This window comes from Microcaecilia unicolor, chromosome 4, assembly GCF_901765095.1.
Source record: "Microcaecilia unicolor chromosome 4, aMicUni1.1, whole genome shotgun sequence".
NCBI lineage: Eukaryota > Metazoa > Chordata > Amphibia > Gymnophiona > Siphonopidae > Microcaecilia > Microcaecilia unicolor.
Window position 1 is genome coordinate 68,651,151 of NC_044034.1, and position 17,556 is coordinate 68,668,706.

Consider the following 17,556-nt stretch of genomic DNA (forward strand, 5'->3'; position numbering starts at 1 on the left):
CTACCCAGGTGGGCACCCACTCAGTCTTTAGACACACGTTCCCCATTTGTGAGCATCAGATCTAGCGTCGCTCCTTCCCTCGTGGGTTCTGTCACTATTTGTCTGAGCAGAGCACTTTGTAAGGCGTCCACAATCTCTCTACTTCTTTTCGATTCCGTAGATGGAGCTTTTCAGTCCGCACCTGGCAGGTTGAAATCTCCCAGCAACAGCACTTCTTTTCCATTTTACCACTTTGGATATCTGTAACCAGATCTTTTATCTATCTCCTCCGTTTGTATCGGAGGTCTGTAGACAACATCCATGTGAACAGAGGTTCTTAACACGCAAATGTTAATAAATGCTAAAAATTTATTTTTCCATTTTTTTTTTTTAAAGTAATCTGGTTTGCATTCTTTTTAGGAGCTAAAAAACGCCGAGATAGCCTTAAGAACACAGAAAACGCCACCTGGCCTTCAGCATGAAAACACAGCCCCAGCAGAGTAAGGGCTTTCTTTTTTTAATTATTTAATTCTATATTAGTATAAAACACATATATACCATGTTAAGGTAGTCTATGGCACATTAGCATGCTGTGGGGGAGCCTCAGATGTGCCATGAATGTTTTGTCCATCGCAGAGGGGAGACAGTAATCACGTTCATTTGTTGCTGACAAGTAGTCTCACTCCCTTCTGTCTCTTCCCATCTCCTATTTCATGGTTCTTATAGGCAGAAGTCAGTGATGCATTCTTTACCCTCTTGCTGCTTGCTTTCTTGCCAGCAAGTTGGTACCACATACTACCATCAGATCTTATCAGATTATAGGGCCCCATATTCTGATTTCAGAAGGTGCAAGCAGTTATAGGTAAGGAGTGCTTTGTTGACTGAAAGGGAGGGAAGGTAGTGCGATGTTACAGGGAGGGGGAAGAGAGAAAATGGTGCTTGTGGTGTAGGGATCGTTGAGTGGAAAAAATGATGAGCCATAACAAAAGGAACCCAGTTCTGGGAATGCCATCACATCGAAAAGGTAGGGGCACAACTGATGAACATGGTGGATTTATTTTGTACTTTTTATATTTGGTAGCCGTTGGAGCTAATATAGATTACAGCAATACTTTTTAAATTTTAGAGTAGACATTTGTGTACAATAAATTGATTTGGAAAGGGGTATAAACAGCTTGGTAGGAAGGAAAAAACTTAAGTTTTCTGGGATTCAGTCCTCAAGTGTCATCTTAATTAATTAATACAGTTGAGTGCATTCACACTCGACCTAGAAATATACTATTACATAAAATTTTATTTAAAACATTTTTAAAAAACCAACTTGATTGAAAAGCAAGGACTATTATTTACATAATGGTAGATAACTTCCAAAACACAGGTCAATAGAAAACATATTCCACAATGTAGGGCAGTGTGCAGAAAAGCAAAGTGTGCCTCGTTGATAACCAGTTTTAAAGATGGATAGGTTGGCATTTTTTAAGATCCTGCTGGGATGATCTCAGAACCCATGACAGTGTAATCTTATTTTAAAACTGATTCTTTTTCTAACAGAAGCCGGTGAAAATTTTGTAGTAAAGGAACATTTTTCTTATCCAAAGAACAAAGAAGTGAGGCTCTCAAATTGTGCACAAAAATATGAAACTGTTTTACCACTTCAAGGAGTATTTTGAAATATTAATGTTTCTATGGTAGAGGAAAAAGACCTCAGAACTCAGAAGGCCTCAGTAATAGCCATGTTCTGTAGTTATAGCGAATATTTTAAGATGGATTCTGGTAAATCCTTGATGAAGTCTATTACAGTAGTCAGTACATGTTGCAACCAGAGAATGGATAATGGTCAGAAGATGTTCCCTTTCCGGAAAGTAAGTGCCTCATATAATGGAGCTGCATCAATATGGAAAACAAGTTTCATTGTTTGAGAAACTGGGACTTCTACAGTCAGTTGATCATTTTTATAGTGTCATAAGAACATAAGAATAGCCATACTGGGTCAGATCCAGCATCTTGCTTCCAACAGTGGCCAATCAAGGTCACAAGTACCTGGCAGAAACCCAATTAGTAGCACCATTCCATGCTACCGTCTAGAGCCCTGATGGCAAACCTATGACACGCGTAGCCATTTTTGGTGACACGCGGCCGCATACAGAGAAGCAGCGGCGTTCCCCGGGGCGGATCGCCGATGCCCCCCCCCCCCCCCCCCCGGGGCAGCGCGACCCCCCCCCCCCCCCCCCCCCCCCGGCGAAATCACCCCCCCCCCCCCCCCGGTGCATGTTTACCCGCTGGGGGGTGCCGTGTGCGCTCCTATTGGCTCCCTCCGAGTCCTCCACTTCCCTCCCTGCTGCTCCCTCTGCCCCGGCTCCTGCACGGCCGTTAGGGGATCTTTGACCTCACTTCCGGCAGGCGGAGCAGAGAGCAGCGGAATGCCGTGGGGGACGCATCTCTGGGGGCCCTGTGATCGCCATTACCACATAACCACAGCAACCATCATCCAATCTACTGTTCTGGGGTGTCGTGGATTTCTAATTGACCATCATTACTGAGATAGGTGAGGGGGAGGCTGGGAGAGGCGAGGGCATGTGCTATGGGTGCCGTTTCCCGCCATTAGAAATATCGGCAGCCATCTTAATTTACATAAGGTGGTCAGTTAGGCTAGTTAACCCCTAATTGCCTGCAGGGCTGTCACTGCCCCCTGATGGAGAACCCAAAAAATAAAAAACCAAGGTTAAGTAAAGGAAGTGGTAGTAGCAGTAGCCGACCCTTTCAAGAGACATGGACCGAGATGTATGGCATTATAGAACAAAATGGCAGATCATTTTGCGTTCTATATACTGAAACGGTAGTAAGCAGAACGTGGAATATAAATAGACGTTTTGAAACTAATCATTCCCAGCTCTTGAAAAAAAGTGAGGATGAAAGGAAGGAATACATTTCCAGGCAGCAACACTTTTATAAGAGCCAATCTAAGTCCATCCTTACATTTGTAAAAGGTTCTACAAATTTAACATCTGCAAGTTTGAGCATTGCTCACTCCATAGCTCAGCATGGAAAAGCACTCAGTGAGGGAGGATTTATTAAAGAAACTCTCCTAAGATGTGCACCAGTTCTATTTCACGATATGCAGAATAAAGATGCAATTATTAAGAGAATATCTGAGTTACCAGGAAATTTGGAGTGCCTGGATCCGATTACCAGACACTTTTAGCACCCTGAAAAATATAGCAATGGCTTTACTCACAATTTTTCCCTCTACGTACTTTTGTGAAACCTTATTCTCAGCGTTAAATAATATCAAAACCAAGAAAAGAAACAGATTGAAAGATGAAGTTAGTAGCGCTTGCTTGGCCTTGAAGTGTACAAAATACCAACCTTCAATTGAAGATTTAGCCAATGAAATTCAGCAACAAAAAAGTCACTAATAGGCAGATTAGTTAAAGAATTCCCCCTCCCCCTCACTTATCTTAGTTCACGGCACCCCACACAAGTTAAATAATATCAAGACCAACAAAAGAAACCGACTGACAGATGAACAAAGAAGTCACTAAGCAGGTAAGTTAAATAATTAGTTTTTGGTTTATTAAATACAGTTACATATTACAATTATACATTTTTGTTATTTAAATTATAAATATCACGAAATTATGGTTTTTTTCTCAAAGTGACACACCACCCGAGTTATGCTCGGTTTTTGGCGAATTTTGACACACCAAGCTCAAAAGGTTGCCCATCACTGGTCTAGAGAATGACAGGGGGACAAAGTTTGTCTCCATCCCTGCCCTGTCTCCATGGGTTCGGTCTCTGTCCCCACCCCATCATCGCAGGTTCTGTCTCCGTCCACGCCTCATCCCTGCGAGCTCTGTCCTCATCTGCAGAATCTTCAAACACTTATGATTTTATATTTATCTTTTAATTAAAGTATAAAAAGGAACAATATGCTCTGCAGCTGTTTATAAATCACAAATAGAAAATGGTAATAGCAGCAAGCAACTATAATAACCCTCCCACCACCACCCTCTACCCTTTGAACAATAGCTGACTTATACTACCCCAAGAAAACCTAATCCACCTTGTTAAAATGTGCAGGGGTACAAAATGCAACTCATTCTGTATGCCCTAGCGGTGGAGAAATATGCCCTTTTTTTTTTTTTTTTTAAATCTATGAATGAATAAGTCATCAATAATCTCAGGATTCAGTCTAGCTATTCTGTCTTCCACAGTCGTTCTGCAGTAGAAGATGTCTTCTTAGAAAATGTGCTGGTAGCAAGAATCTACAGGATCCACCATGCAGATTTTGCCAGTTGTGGCCAGCATATTTGCTTGTTTTCCAAGAAATGAAAATATCATGGTCTGTATCACTCAAACATAAATAGAAGTCCAGTTCATTGACAGGCCAAAGTAGAAAATGACATGGGGACAAAGTTTGTCCCCGTCCCTGCAGGATCTGTCCCTGTCCCTTCTCCAGCCCTGCGGGCTCTGTCCCCGTCCCCACAGTTACTGCGTATCCTTGCCCCCATGTCATTCTGTACTACCAATCCCAGGGCAAGCAGTGGCTTCCTCCATGTCCATCTCAATAACTGTGAATTTTTCCAAACCTTATTTTAAACCCAGATATGCTAACCACTGTTTTCTCTGGCAACGAGTTCCAGAGCTTAACTATTCTTTGAGTGAAAAAATATTTCCTCCTATTTGTTTTAAAAGTATTTCCATGTAATTTCATTGAGTGTCCCCTGGCCTTTGTACTTTTTGAATGAGTGAAAAATCAATTCACCTCCACTTGCTCCTCACCACTCAGGATTTTGTAGACCTCAATTAAATCTCCCCTCAGCCGTCTTTTCCAAGCTGAAGAGCCCTAACCTCTTTAGCCTTTCCTCATTGGGAGCAGTTCCATGCCCTCTATCATTTTGGTTGCTCTTCTTTGACCCGTTTCTCATTTCGCTATATCTTTTTTTGAGATAAGGTGACCAGACTTGAACACAGTACTCAAGGTGAGGTTGCACAATGGAATGATACAGAAGCATTATAATATTTTTGGTCTTATTTTGCATCCCTCTCCTAATAATTCATAGCTGAGTGCCGACTCCTAAAGTGGACCTTAGCATCAGATAACTATGATAATTGCATCCCCTGTGACAGAAGGAGCTTCTAGTGTGGCAAACAGTTTATATATGCTACTACTACTAATCCTATAGCGCTACTAGATGTACACAGCACTATATATATTACATGCAGTTACTTTTTGTCCCTCGAGGGCTTACAATCTTAAGTTTTTGTACCTGGGGCAATGGGGGGTTAAGTGACTTCTTCAAGGTCACAAGGAGCTACAGTGGGAATTGAACCCATGTCACCAGGATCACAGCCTGCTGCTCTAACCAATAGACTACACCACTCCATAGGCACAGCACTGTACAGGGATAATTATCCAGGTACATTCATTTCTATCTAGAAGAACTTGTGGTCTAAAATGGATACACGCGACAGCGACTTGCCTAAGGTCATAAGGAGTACCAGTAGGAGAAGCAAAATTCAAACCCTGGTTTTCTTGTTTCACAGCCAATTGCTGTATCAATAGACTGCCACTCCTTCAAAGATTGAACTGGAATTGGTATCTGGTTAAGCAGTACAGTGATACTCTGTGACCCTCTCCAGGCCCATTTCTGTCCCAGCCTCGTCTTCTAGAAAATATCAGACTGGAAAGCAAAGGAGAACCTGCTGATCTCAAAGGCATAGGTATCCTCCTCCCTTCCACTCGTCCCATTCCCCATCCAGTAATGCATCCAAAACCAGGGGCAGGGTTTTGACTGTAGCCACGAGAACATAGCCAGTATATCAGTATCCATGCCTGATAACCTGCCAGTAGGAAAGAGACTTTTGAAAACCATTGGCTCCTTATATTCTGCAGTTGATGAGTCCTGAAATCATCCTTCTGGGTTGTTATCTATATCTTACGTAAATTCTTCCAAATTGCCCACTTGGAGCATCATGGTCAAGCTCTCAACATCAAGAATTGCAAAAGGAGCTCTCTTCCTTCTTAACCATAAATGTGGTCAAACCCATTTCACCATTCCCCCTTGTTGTACTTCCTGATTATGAAAGAGACGTGGAGATTTTGTCCTATCCTAGGTCTAAGAGTCCTGAACAAGTTCCTAATAAGAGAAAAGTTCAAGGTGGTTTCTCTGTGTATCCTGATACCTTTTCTTCAAAAGGGAAACTGATTATGTTCTGAGGGCTTAAGGCAGGGGCGTAGCCAGACTTTGGTGGGAGGGGGGGGTCCAGCGCCCGAGGTGAGGGGCACATTTTAGCCCCCCCCCCCCCCCCCCGGTGCTGCCGACCCCCCCCCCCCCCCCCCCCCATTGCCGACCTGTTGCCACTTTTGATAACCTCCTGCCCTCTCGACCCCCACCCCGCGAACCCTCCCCCGCCGTCACCTACTTTTGGTTTTGCTAGCAGGGGACCCCAATCCCCGCCAGCCGACGTCCTCTTCGTCCTGCAGACAGTGAAAAAAGTCTTCATTCTTCTGTTGCATGCTGACGTCCTGCACATTGTACGTGCAGGACATCAGACTCAGAGAACTGTTCTCTGAGTCTGACGTTGTGCAGGACGTCAGCATGCAACAGAAGAACGAAGTCTTTTTTCACTGTCTGCAGGACGAAGAGGACGTCGGCTGGCGGGGATTGGGGTGCCCCGCCAGCAAAACCGAAGGTAGGCGGGGGAGGGTTCGCTGGGAGAGGGGTCCAGGAGGAAATCTACGGGGGCCCAGGCCCCCTCAGGCCCCACGTAGCTACGCCACTGGCTTAAGGGACACCTGTACCTATGTAGAAATACATCCTTGCATCATCTCCTTGGCTATTCACAAAATGCCTTGCAGTCATAGCAGTATATCCATGTAGTCTAGATGTGGTCTTTTACCAGCCAGTTGTCCAAATAAGGAAACATACGCACATCTCAAAGAGGAGGCAGAAAGATCAATGTGCATAACAGCCTCGATTCTGGAGTTAGAGTTCATTATACATTACCCCAAAATCCAACTAAGCCTGTTACAGCAATTGGAATTCATTGGAGCTCTTTTGGATATGACTCAGGTGAAAGCCTTTCTACTGCTGCAGAGGATCACAAATGTAGTGTTAGTAGTCATAGAAAGTAGAGCAAGTGAGAGGCAAGTCTACAGAGGCTCAACAAAACAGACCAAGAAGACTACAGAAACAGAATGCATCCAGAGTCTGAAAAATATACCTTTAATAAATTTCCAACATAAACACATGCATAAAACCTAACGTGGCCATGTTATAATAAAAACCTGTGACGGAGGGATATAAAACATAATAAATTTAAAAAGAAAATTTGTAATTACTAAAAAATCTCAGATTTATAAGACTATACCATTTAAGGTGATCTTCTCCCATTGGGAGTCCTTACATCAGGCCACTTATCAGGAATGGTGGAACTCATTGCTCCAAATGTACAAATTCAAATTACATCTGGCGAAGAAATCTTCTCGCTTCACTTCCTATAGGGAAAAATGGCTGCCACTGGTATCCTATTTTGCTTTGGTACAGAGATAAGCAATGAGGTTGATGTATGTTGTGGCCTATGCATGCTCCATGTCTGGATTTGTATCCTCCAGCTCTCCCACCTCTTTTTTTTTTTTTTTTTTTTTTACTTCTCCACCTCCTCTTTCTTCCCCTTTTTCTTAATGTGATTCTAGTTGTGGATAGTTGTTTCTTAAATGTGAGCTCCAGTTTTGCCATGATTTGTAAATGTTGCTTGTTGAACTGTGGTGAGCTCTAGCTTCTATTGTATTCTATTGAAATCCAATAAAAGATATTTAAATAAATAATATATACCATATTATATGGGGTTGCGTAATGATAAAACAAACAAAAAAACTTAAAATCAAGCTCTCGCCTATTTATAGACTTTAGAGAAATAAAAGGTCTTGTTTATTTAATAATTTTATTTTTATATTTAATGTTTGAGAAGCAGTACAAAAAGACATTAAATAAAACTACTTTAAAAAAAATTAGTTTCCACTTCATATCCCAAAAAGTATCAAATTGCCAAGAGATGTTGTTTTAGTGGTTCAAGGGTAACTTTACTTTGAAAAACATCTATTGAAATGAAAAACATCTATTGAAAAAGGTTCCACTTAAAATATATAAATACACTATGTAAATATCTAATCCCCTCAAAAGTCAAACAATGTTACTTCCATAAAACATGAAATGCCATTTTGACAGCTCCAGAAACAATGTTTTTTTGTGATTGCTGTGCCACGTATTACCTAGAGTAGTGCAGACATTGATGACATATTGCTAAAATTAAAACAAAAGTTCATTTGAGCCAAGAAATTGTTTTTTTTTTTTGTGTGAATTGATTTGTTCCACTTAATTTATGGTGTGGTATCTTAGGAATTAGTTATATTTTGTATTCATGTATAATCAATTTATTTCAATAGATTTGATTTCACACTATCTACATGGTCAATGTTTTATAGTTTCAGGTCAGTTTGATTCAGTTTTAGTACCATATTTTTATTAAGTGTACTTAATAATTAAAGTTATTTTAATAGATCTATTTTAAAGTTTGATATTTAATTTTTTTGGAGACACTTTTGTATGGCAGTTGATTCTGCTATGTTTTTGATAAATCTTGGTGTTAAAATTAAGGACTGGGTTGGTGACGCATTCCCGGTTTTTAATTAGTGCACTCCTAGAGGACTTAATTTTTGTGTTTAGTGATTGCTATGGCAATCAACTTGTAAACAAAATGATCCATAGAAATGAATACTAATTTATGGACCACCTACATAAAATGTTATTAATTTTTTAATTAATATATTTGTCCTGGAGATTTATTTCTTTAAAAATGGAACAGTTAATCGTACAGTTTAGCGATCGCTGTGGTGGTCGGCTGTCAATCGGAAAAAGCTTCAGTATGTCTGCTTAAAATGGCAATGGTGTTTGCAAGCAGGTTTCACTAGTTTTGCAACCTTTAACACTATTGGCTTCTGAAGTCTTCTAAGTGTGTATTCACAATAAATTAAGCATGTTTTACCGTTTAATATTCAATTATTTATGAGAAATCCTGTTGAGCTGAGCCATTGAATCAGTATCATCTTGAATGCAGTTTTTTTCTGATCTGTTAGTGTTGCTCTTTTTTAAAAGTAGCATTGTTTGATAGTTGAGGGGAATCTTCCCCCCCCCCCCCCCCCCCATTGCCGACCTGTTGCCACTTTTGATAACCTCCTGCCCTCTCGACCCCCACCCCGCGAACCCTCCCCCGCCGTCACCTACTTTCGGTTTTGCTAGCAGGGGACCCCAATCCCCGCCAGCCGACGTCCTCTTCGTCCTGCAGACAGTGAAAAAAGTCTTCATTCTTCTGTTGCATGCTGACGTCCTGCACATTGTACGTGCAGGACATCAGACTCAGAGAACAGTTCTCTGAGTCTGACGTTGTGCAGGACGTCAGCATGCAACAGAAGAACGAAGTCTTTTTTCACTGTCTGCAGGACGAAGAGGACGTCGGCTGGCGGGGATTGGGGTGCCCCGCCAGCAAAACCGAAGGTAGGCGGGGGAGGGTTCGCTGGGAGAGGGGTCCAGGAGGAAATCTACGGGGGCCCAGGCCCCCTCAGGCCCCACGTAGCTACGCCACTGGCTTAAGGGACACCTGTACCTATGTAGAAATACATCCTTGCATCATCTCCTTGGCTATTCACAAAATGCCTTGCAGTCATAGCAGTATATCCATGTAGTCTAGATGTGGTCTTTTACCAGCCAGTTGTCCAAATAAGGAAACATACGCACATCTCAAAGAGGAGGCAGAAAGATCAATGTGCATAACAGCCTCGATTCTGGAGTTAGAGTTCATTATACATTACCCCAAAATCCAACTAAGCCTGTTACAGCAATTGGAATTCATTGGAGCTCTTTTGGATATGACTCAGGTGAAAGCCTTTCTACTGCTGCAGAGGATCACAAATGTAGTGTTAGTAGTCATAGAAAGTAGAGCAAGTGAGAGGCAAGTCTACAGAGGCTCAACAAAACAGACCAAGAAGACTACAGAAACAGAATGCATCCAGAGTCTGAAAAATATACCTTTAATAAATTTCCAACATAAACACATGCATAAAACCTAACGTGGCCATGTTATAATAAAAACCTGTGACGGACGGATATAAAACATAATAAATTTAAAAAGAAAATTTGTAATTACTAAAAAATCTCAGATTTATAAGACTATACCATTTAAGGTGATCTTCTCCCATTGGGAGTCCTTACATCAGGCCACTTATCAGGAATGGTGGAACTCATTGCTCCAAATGTACAAATTCAAATTACATCTGGCGAAGAAATCTTCTCGCTTCACTTCCTATAGGGAAAAATGGCTGCCACTGGTATCCTATTTTGCTTTGGTACAGAGATAAGCAATGAGGTTGATGTATGTTGTGGCCTATGCATGCTCCATGTCTGGATTTGTATCCTCCAGCTCTCCCACCTCTTTTTTTTTTTTTTTTTTTTTTTTTACTTCTCCACCTCCTCTTTCTTCCCCTTTTTCTTAATGTGATTCTAGTTGTGGATAGTTGTTTCTTAAATGTGAGCTCCAGTTTTGCCATGATTTGTAAATGTTGCTTGTTGAACTGTGGTGAGCTCTAGCTTCTATTGTATTCTATTGAAATCCAATAAAAGATATTTAAATAAATAATATATACCATATTATATGGGGTTGCGTAATGATAAAACAAACAAAAAAACTTAAAATCAAGCTCTCGCCTATTTATAGACTTTAGAGAAATAAAAGGTCTTGTTTATTTAATAATTTTATTTTTATATTTAATGTTTGAGAAGCAGTACAAAAAGACATTAAATAAAACTACTTTAAAAAAAATTAGTTTCCACTTCATATCCCAAAAAGTATCAAATTGCCAAGAGATGTTGTTTTAGTGGTTCAAGGGTAACTTTACTTTGAAAAACATCTATTGAAATGAAAAACATCTATTGAAAAAGGTTCCACTTAAAATATATAAATACACTATGTAAATATCTAATCCCCTCAAAAGTCAAACAATGTTACTTCCATAAAACATGACATGCCATTTTGACAGCTCCAGAAACAATGTTTTTTTGTGATTGCTGTGCCACGTATTACCTAGAGTAGTGCAGACATTGATGACATATTGCTAAAATTAAAACAAAAGTTCATTTGAGCCAAGAAATTGTTTTTTTTTTTGTGTGAATTGATTTGTTCCACTTAATTTATGGTGTGGTATCTTAGGAATTAGTTATATTTTGTATTCATGTATAATCAATTTATTTCAATAGATTTGATTTCACACTATCTACATGGTCAATGTTTTATAGTTTCAGGTCAGTTTGATTCAGTTTTAGTACCATATTTTTATTAAGTGTACTTAATAATTAAAGTTATTTTAATAGATCTATTTTAAAGTTTGATATTTAATTTTTTTGGAGACACTTTTGTATGGCAGTTGATTCTGCTATGTTTTTGATAAATCTTGGTGTTAAAATTAAGGACTGGGTTGGTGACGCATTCCCGGTTTTTAATTAGTGCACTCCTAGAGGACTTAATTTTTGTGTTTAGTGATTGCTATGGCAATCAACTTGTAAACAAAATGATCCATAGAAATGAATACTAATTTATGGACCACCTACATAAAATGTTATTAATTTTTTAATTAATATATTTGTCCTGGAGATTTATTTCTTTAAAAATGGAACAGTTAATCGTACAGTTTAGCGATCGCTGTGGTGGTCGGCTGTCAATCGGAAAAAGCTTCAGTATGTCTGCTTAAAATGGCAATGGTGTTTGCAAGCAGGTTTCACTAGTTTTGCAACCTTTAACACTATTGGCTTCTGAAGTCTTCTAAGTGTGTATTCACAATAAATTAAGCATGTTTTACCGTTTAATATTCAATTATTTATGAGAAATCCTGTTGAGCTGAGCCATTGAATCAGTATCATCTTGAATGCAGTTTTTTTCTGATCTGTTAGTGTTGCTCTTTTTTAAAAGTAGCATTGTTTGATAGTTGAGGGGAATCTTCCCCCCCCCCCCCCCATTCATTTAAATAGCAGTTGTTAACGATAAGGTTGTTCTTCAACTGCTAAAGCAGCACCTCCTTGGTAATTTGATAGGTCTTTTACTAAAGATTAGCTCGTTATCTGCAGCAGGGCCCATTTTATTCCTGTGGGCTCTGCTGTAGATAACTCGAGCTAATCTTTAGTAAAAGACCCCCATAGTTTGGTACTTGAAGATGATAGAGATATTTTTAGAGGAGGTTTTCTTTGGTCATTCATTGCTCTAAAAGAAATTATATTAAATGTTACGCATAACCTTCATCAAGTATTTAAAATTCTTTTCGGCATTTTCCTTAAATTCCTTGGGATACCATTATTCATTACCTCACAGCTTTTTATTTATCTAAGGTGGATAAATAGGCAGATTCCTTGATTTTTGAGGTTCTTTTGAGAACTTTGTGCTATTCCATATTGTATGTGTTCTTATGGATTTTATAAATCAAATGAAATGTTTTCAGTAACTACAAATTGATTTAATTCTTTTGTTTCAGTTTTATGTACCCCTGACACAGAAGTTTGACATTTTTAAAAGGCTTATTCTTTAGACTGGGGGAGGGGGGGGTTGACTGCCTTGTCTGCTGACGTTAGAGTTACCAGTGCAGTCTTATCAGAATGGAACATGTTGAGAATGTTGGGCCACATAGCCTTGATAGTGCATGTAACACTACTGACACATCTCAAAATGAGGCAAACTCTATGGACCTTACACACATAGTAGAGAAATAATAAATCATAACACTTTTTTTTATTAAAACATGCATACAGATAAGAGAAGGTAAAATAAAAGTTTACATACCTAATAGGCGTATTCCAAAAGTACCACCTAATGGTAAAAAGCTAAGAAAAAAAAATAGAAGCAATTAGTTTTAGTCACAAAAGAGCCATTCCCCCTCATCAAAAAAAAGAACTTACTAAATCATGGCAAGGAACTCAAATGAGCGTAAACTATTTAGATAAGCATGCCTAAACTTAATATCACATGATGAATCTGCCCCATATCTTCTCATGCTTGCTCAAAAGGCAGCTCTTGCTGCAGTCATGCATTACAGCCCAACCCATGACAAATTGGAGGATGTCATGTCTGTCACAAGGCCATTGCAGGGCTCTGTCCTGCTGAATGGTGTAATCCAATCTGGCAAAAGGGATTGCCTTCCAAATTCTGTAGTGCCAAAAAAAACTACATTGACACTGGCACCGGAAGCATCAACCTTGATGGTTGCCAAGACTTCAACATCTACTGGGAGTACACGGGCATCGAAAAGGTCTCCGCCTCTCGACATTGGACCCTGAGAGTAGGCCCCAGGACCAGTCAGCATCAGACTGAACACCAAGAGCACGTACGGGTTAGACGTCCTCAGTGGCACCGAAGGACCGCATTGCTCGGCATCAGGGGAAGCCCAAGAAACACAAGCATTGGTCCTCATTAAAGCACGGTGCCAGGGTATTGGCATCGTTGGTACCTGAGTAGTGTTGGCACCGGAAGGAGTGCTTCCTCTATTTGGAAGAGGTGCTGGTACACGTCTCCAGGCAACCAGGTTCCTGTTACTGGTTTGGCACGGACGCATTCTTAGATTGCCTCTCCCCTGCTTTTGCCGATGCCTGCCTTTGATGAGCAGTTCCGAGCCATGCTCAGAGAGGAGCTGACGCAGATGCTGCAGACTTCTCGGGCATCAGATCTTCTCTGCCTGCATGTCAAAGAGTGTCAACATTGACACGTACAGTACCACTCTCGATGTCAAGAGAGGAAGCTTTCCTGGAGTATGAGGGTTCGGCTTTACCTCAGCGCTTGTCGGGGTGTGGACATGGTTCCACTGAGCAGAGGCAGGCACAGGCTCACTCAGCACAGTCTGAGTGTGGTGAGACGTCTGAATGGAACAGCTCATGGGATTCATAAGAGAACCCACGTTGTTTTCAAAGGAATCTTATGGGGTACCTTCTGATTCCTCCCCACCTCGTGAAAGACGTAAATCTCCACCTGAGGGTGTCTTTCTCTGGTTTTGTCAGGGAGATTACTTCCGCCATCTCATTCGTTAGAGACAAGAGAAGAGCCCAGGGCAGAAATGTCAATTGTCCTGGACTACCAGCCTCCTCATAAGGAAAGGGGTCAGGGTACCATTGCACCCTATCCTTAAAAATACACTGACAAAGAACTGGGAATCTCCCCTCTTGGTACAAGTGGCACCTTAGGTCGATAAGCAGTATCGTATCCAGTAAGTTCCTGGATTTGAGAGGGTTCAGCTGCCGCACCACTCTTTGGTGGTTGAATCTGCCCTCAAACAAGCTAGGATCTCCAGGATTCATGTCTCGATGCATACAAGTAGAGAGGTTGGGACATTAGATCCATTTGAGAAGAAAGCTTTTCAGGCTTCTATGCTCATTGCCCGCATCAGTCCTGCCAGCTCTACACGAGCCTTTACTTGCTGTCTTTGGTCCGCAGTACACTTGTTTTTGCTGATTCTCTCCCTCAGGAGCAGGCTGCAAAGCTTTGCCAGTTGGCCAGGAAGCAGCTGGAGTGTAGAAAGTATCTGGCCAGGGGTGCATATGACACTTCTGACATAGCTTCCAGACTCTCCGCCATGGATGTGGGGATGCACAGACTCTTATGGCTGCATGTCTCTGACCTAGATCCAGCGGTTCGGAGAGATTGGTGGATGTTCCTTGCTGAGGTGACATATCTGTCACATATCTGTTTGGAGATAAGGTAGAAGAGGTTGCAGACCTCACAGAAAACATACTGATACCATCCCAACCTTGTCTCGGCAACCTCCAGCTGCAGCCGTCTATTCGGGGAGGTTTTTGAGTGGGTCTAGGTGGCGACCCTACTGCTCTGAAAGAGGTAGGTTTCTGCTGCCTTCTTACTTTGCCCAGAGTCTCCAGACCTAGCATTCTTGGCCTCACCAGTCTCACCCTCAGAAACCCTAGCTGGCTCCCCAGTTGAAGCAAGGGACGAGCTTTTTACTGGCTCCAGGAGAGCATAGCTGTACTCAAAGTAACCATCCTGGATGGTTTACTGGTAGGGAGGAGGCTGAATTTTTACCAACACAGGTGTAACACCTTGTAACTTCCGACTGGTGGGTTCTTCCAATAGTCTGTCTTGGTTACGCCCATCATTGGCATTGAAAGACTACCACATTACCCATCCGAGAGCATTGTACATCAACTCTTGGCACAAGCAAGTATCTCTGCCCTTCTACAGGTCAGTGCAGTTGAACTCGTACCAACAGGAGAAGAAGGGAAGGGATTCTGTTCCAGGTACTTCTTGTGCCCAAAAAGACGGGGGGGGGGGGGGGGCTTTCATCCCATCCTAGAACAAATTCCTGGTCAAAGAAAGGTTCAGGAAGGTTTCTCTGCACCCTTCTCATGATTCAGGGAAACAATTGACTATGCTCTCTGGATTTAAAGGATACCAGTACCCACATTTCAATACTTCGTATTCACAGGAGGTATCTCCTTTTCCAGTTGGGGAAACACCACTACCAGTACTGCGTTCTGCCATTTGGCCTTGTCAGCTCCCAGGGTATTCATACCAATTGTCTAGCAGCAGTTGCAGCATATTTGCACAGACTGGGAGTATTTGTTTCCCTATCTTGAGGATTGGCTGGTCATAAGCACATTGGAGGAGGGGGCAACAGAGTCATTGCGCCTAACTATTGGGATGTTGGAACTCCTAGGGTTTGTCATAAACTACCCTAAGTCCCACTTTCTCCCTGTCCAGCGATTGGAGTACATAGGAGCCTTCTTCGATACATTGCAAGCTTGGGCTTTCTTTACACAAATGAGAGCAGAGATCTTATTAACATTCACCTCGCGTCCGAAGCAGCAAGCATGTCAGCTCGAAAAATGTTGACATTGATGGACCACATGGCCTCAAAGTGCATGCCATTCCCTTGGCACATCATTTGAGAGAGGCTCAGAGGATCCTAGCTTCTCGGTGTTCTCAGGCGACTGGGAATTCCTCCAGAGCTGAGTCTTCACCTGCTTTGGTGGACAGTCCAAACGAATTTGACCGTGGGACTACAATTCCAATTCCACCTTTTTAGAAGGCGCTAGCAGATGCATCCAGCGTGGGATGGGGAACTCAAGAGGATGGGCTTCATACCCAAGGAACTTGGTCTGGAAACAGATCTCCATATCAACCTCCTCGAGCTGAGGGGCCATTTGAAATGCTCTAAAGGCTTTCAGAGATCTGCTACAGAACCAAATTATTCTCATTCAAACAAGTCAACCAGGTTGCAATGTTCTGTATAAACAAGCAGGTGGGTACAGGATCTTATAAACGCATGCTGTCCAGTTGGTTAGCAGATTGCATCTCCTTATCCCCAGGCTGGGCTGAATCCGGAGGGTCATGTCATAGCTTATGTCACAGCCACCTGAGATCAAACCCCATAGAGATTTTCAAAGCTGTGACGTCTTCTGTTCACATATTCATATCTCATTATTGTCTTAAGCAGGGAGCAGCAATCTCAGCATGATAGCCATTTTGGTCAGTCAGTCTTTCAGGGTTTATTTGGTGTCTAGAATCCAACTCCTCTCATCAGGCACATTGTGTTTCTTTTTCCAGGCTGTTCCAAAAATAAAATAAGTGGCATGAAGAAACTGTTCCTTGCCCAGCTAGTTGTGGGCATGTTATAGTTGATTTTTATTTCTCCTTTTTGCTTTGGACAACCTGGTACCAAGAGATTCTCAGATGTGACAGTATGTTGTCCTGTTTTTTTTGTTTGTTACATTTGTACCCCACGCTTTCCCACTCATGGCAGGCTCAATGCGGCTTACATGGGGCAATGGAGGGTTAAGTGACTTGCCCAGAGTCACAAGGAGCTGCCTGTGCCTGAAGTGGAAATCGAACTCAGTTCCTCAGCTCCCCAGGACCAAAGTCCACCACCCTAACCACTAGGCCACTCCTCCCACTCCTCCATCTGAGAAAGTGAAGTTACCTGTAACAAGTGTTCTCTTGAGGACAGCAGGACATATTCTCACATCCTTGCCTTCCTCCTCTAGGAGTTGCATTCTGTTATCTAGTCTATTAAACTACCTAATCCTGTGCAATGGCAGGTGGGACTATGCGCAAGCATGTGTGATCAATGGCATCAGAAGCTTCTAGAATACAGTACACTAAGGATCGTCTCTGCTATGGGCTCGTAGGATGACCTTGTCCAGATTTTTATTATTATTTATTACTATTTTTATTTATTTGTTACATTTGTATCCCACATTTTCCCACCTATTAGCAGGCTTATTGTGGCTTACATAGACCGTAGGGGGTTCGCCAGCTGGTAAAGAACAAGTACAAAGTGGTGTTATGGTAGAATAAGGTTCATGTGTTACAGACACATTTGTGAATCAGAAAGAGGAAGAGTTGCGTTATCACATAACATTTATATCCCACACTTGCAATCAAAGTTCAGTGTGGCTTACATAATTAAAAATAGTGGGCAAACCTCAGGAACATTACAAGCCAGTGAAATATAGCCAAAAAAGATAATTTTATACT

General features: G+C 41.7%; 1 protein-coding gene across 1 annotated transcript in view; it reads left to right on the forward strand.

Moving 5' to 3' along the window:
- Positions 1 to 17,556, forward strand: part of NUP58 (nucleoporin 58) — a 220,622-nt gene that overhangs the window by 136,659 nt on the left and 66,407 nt on the right. Inside the window, exon 9 of the mRNA XM_030200320.1 lies at positions 400 to 479. Coding sequence (XP_030056180.1) covers positions 400 to 479 — 80 coding nt within the window. The remainder of the gene's footprint in view (positions 1 to 399; positions 480 to 17,556) is intronic.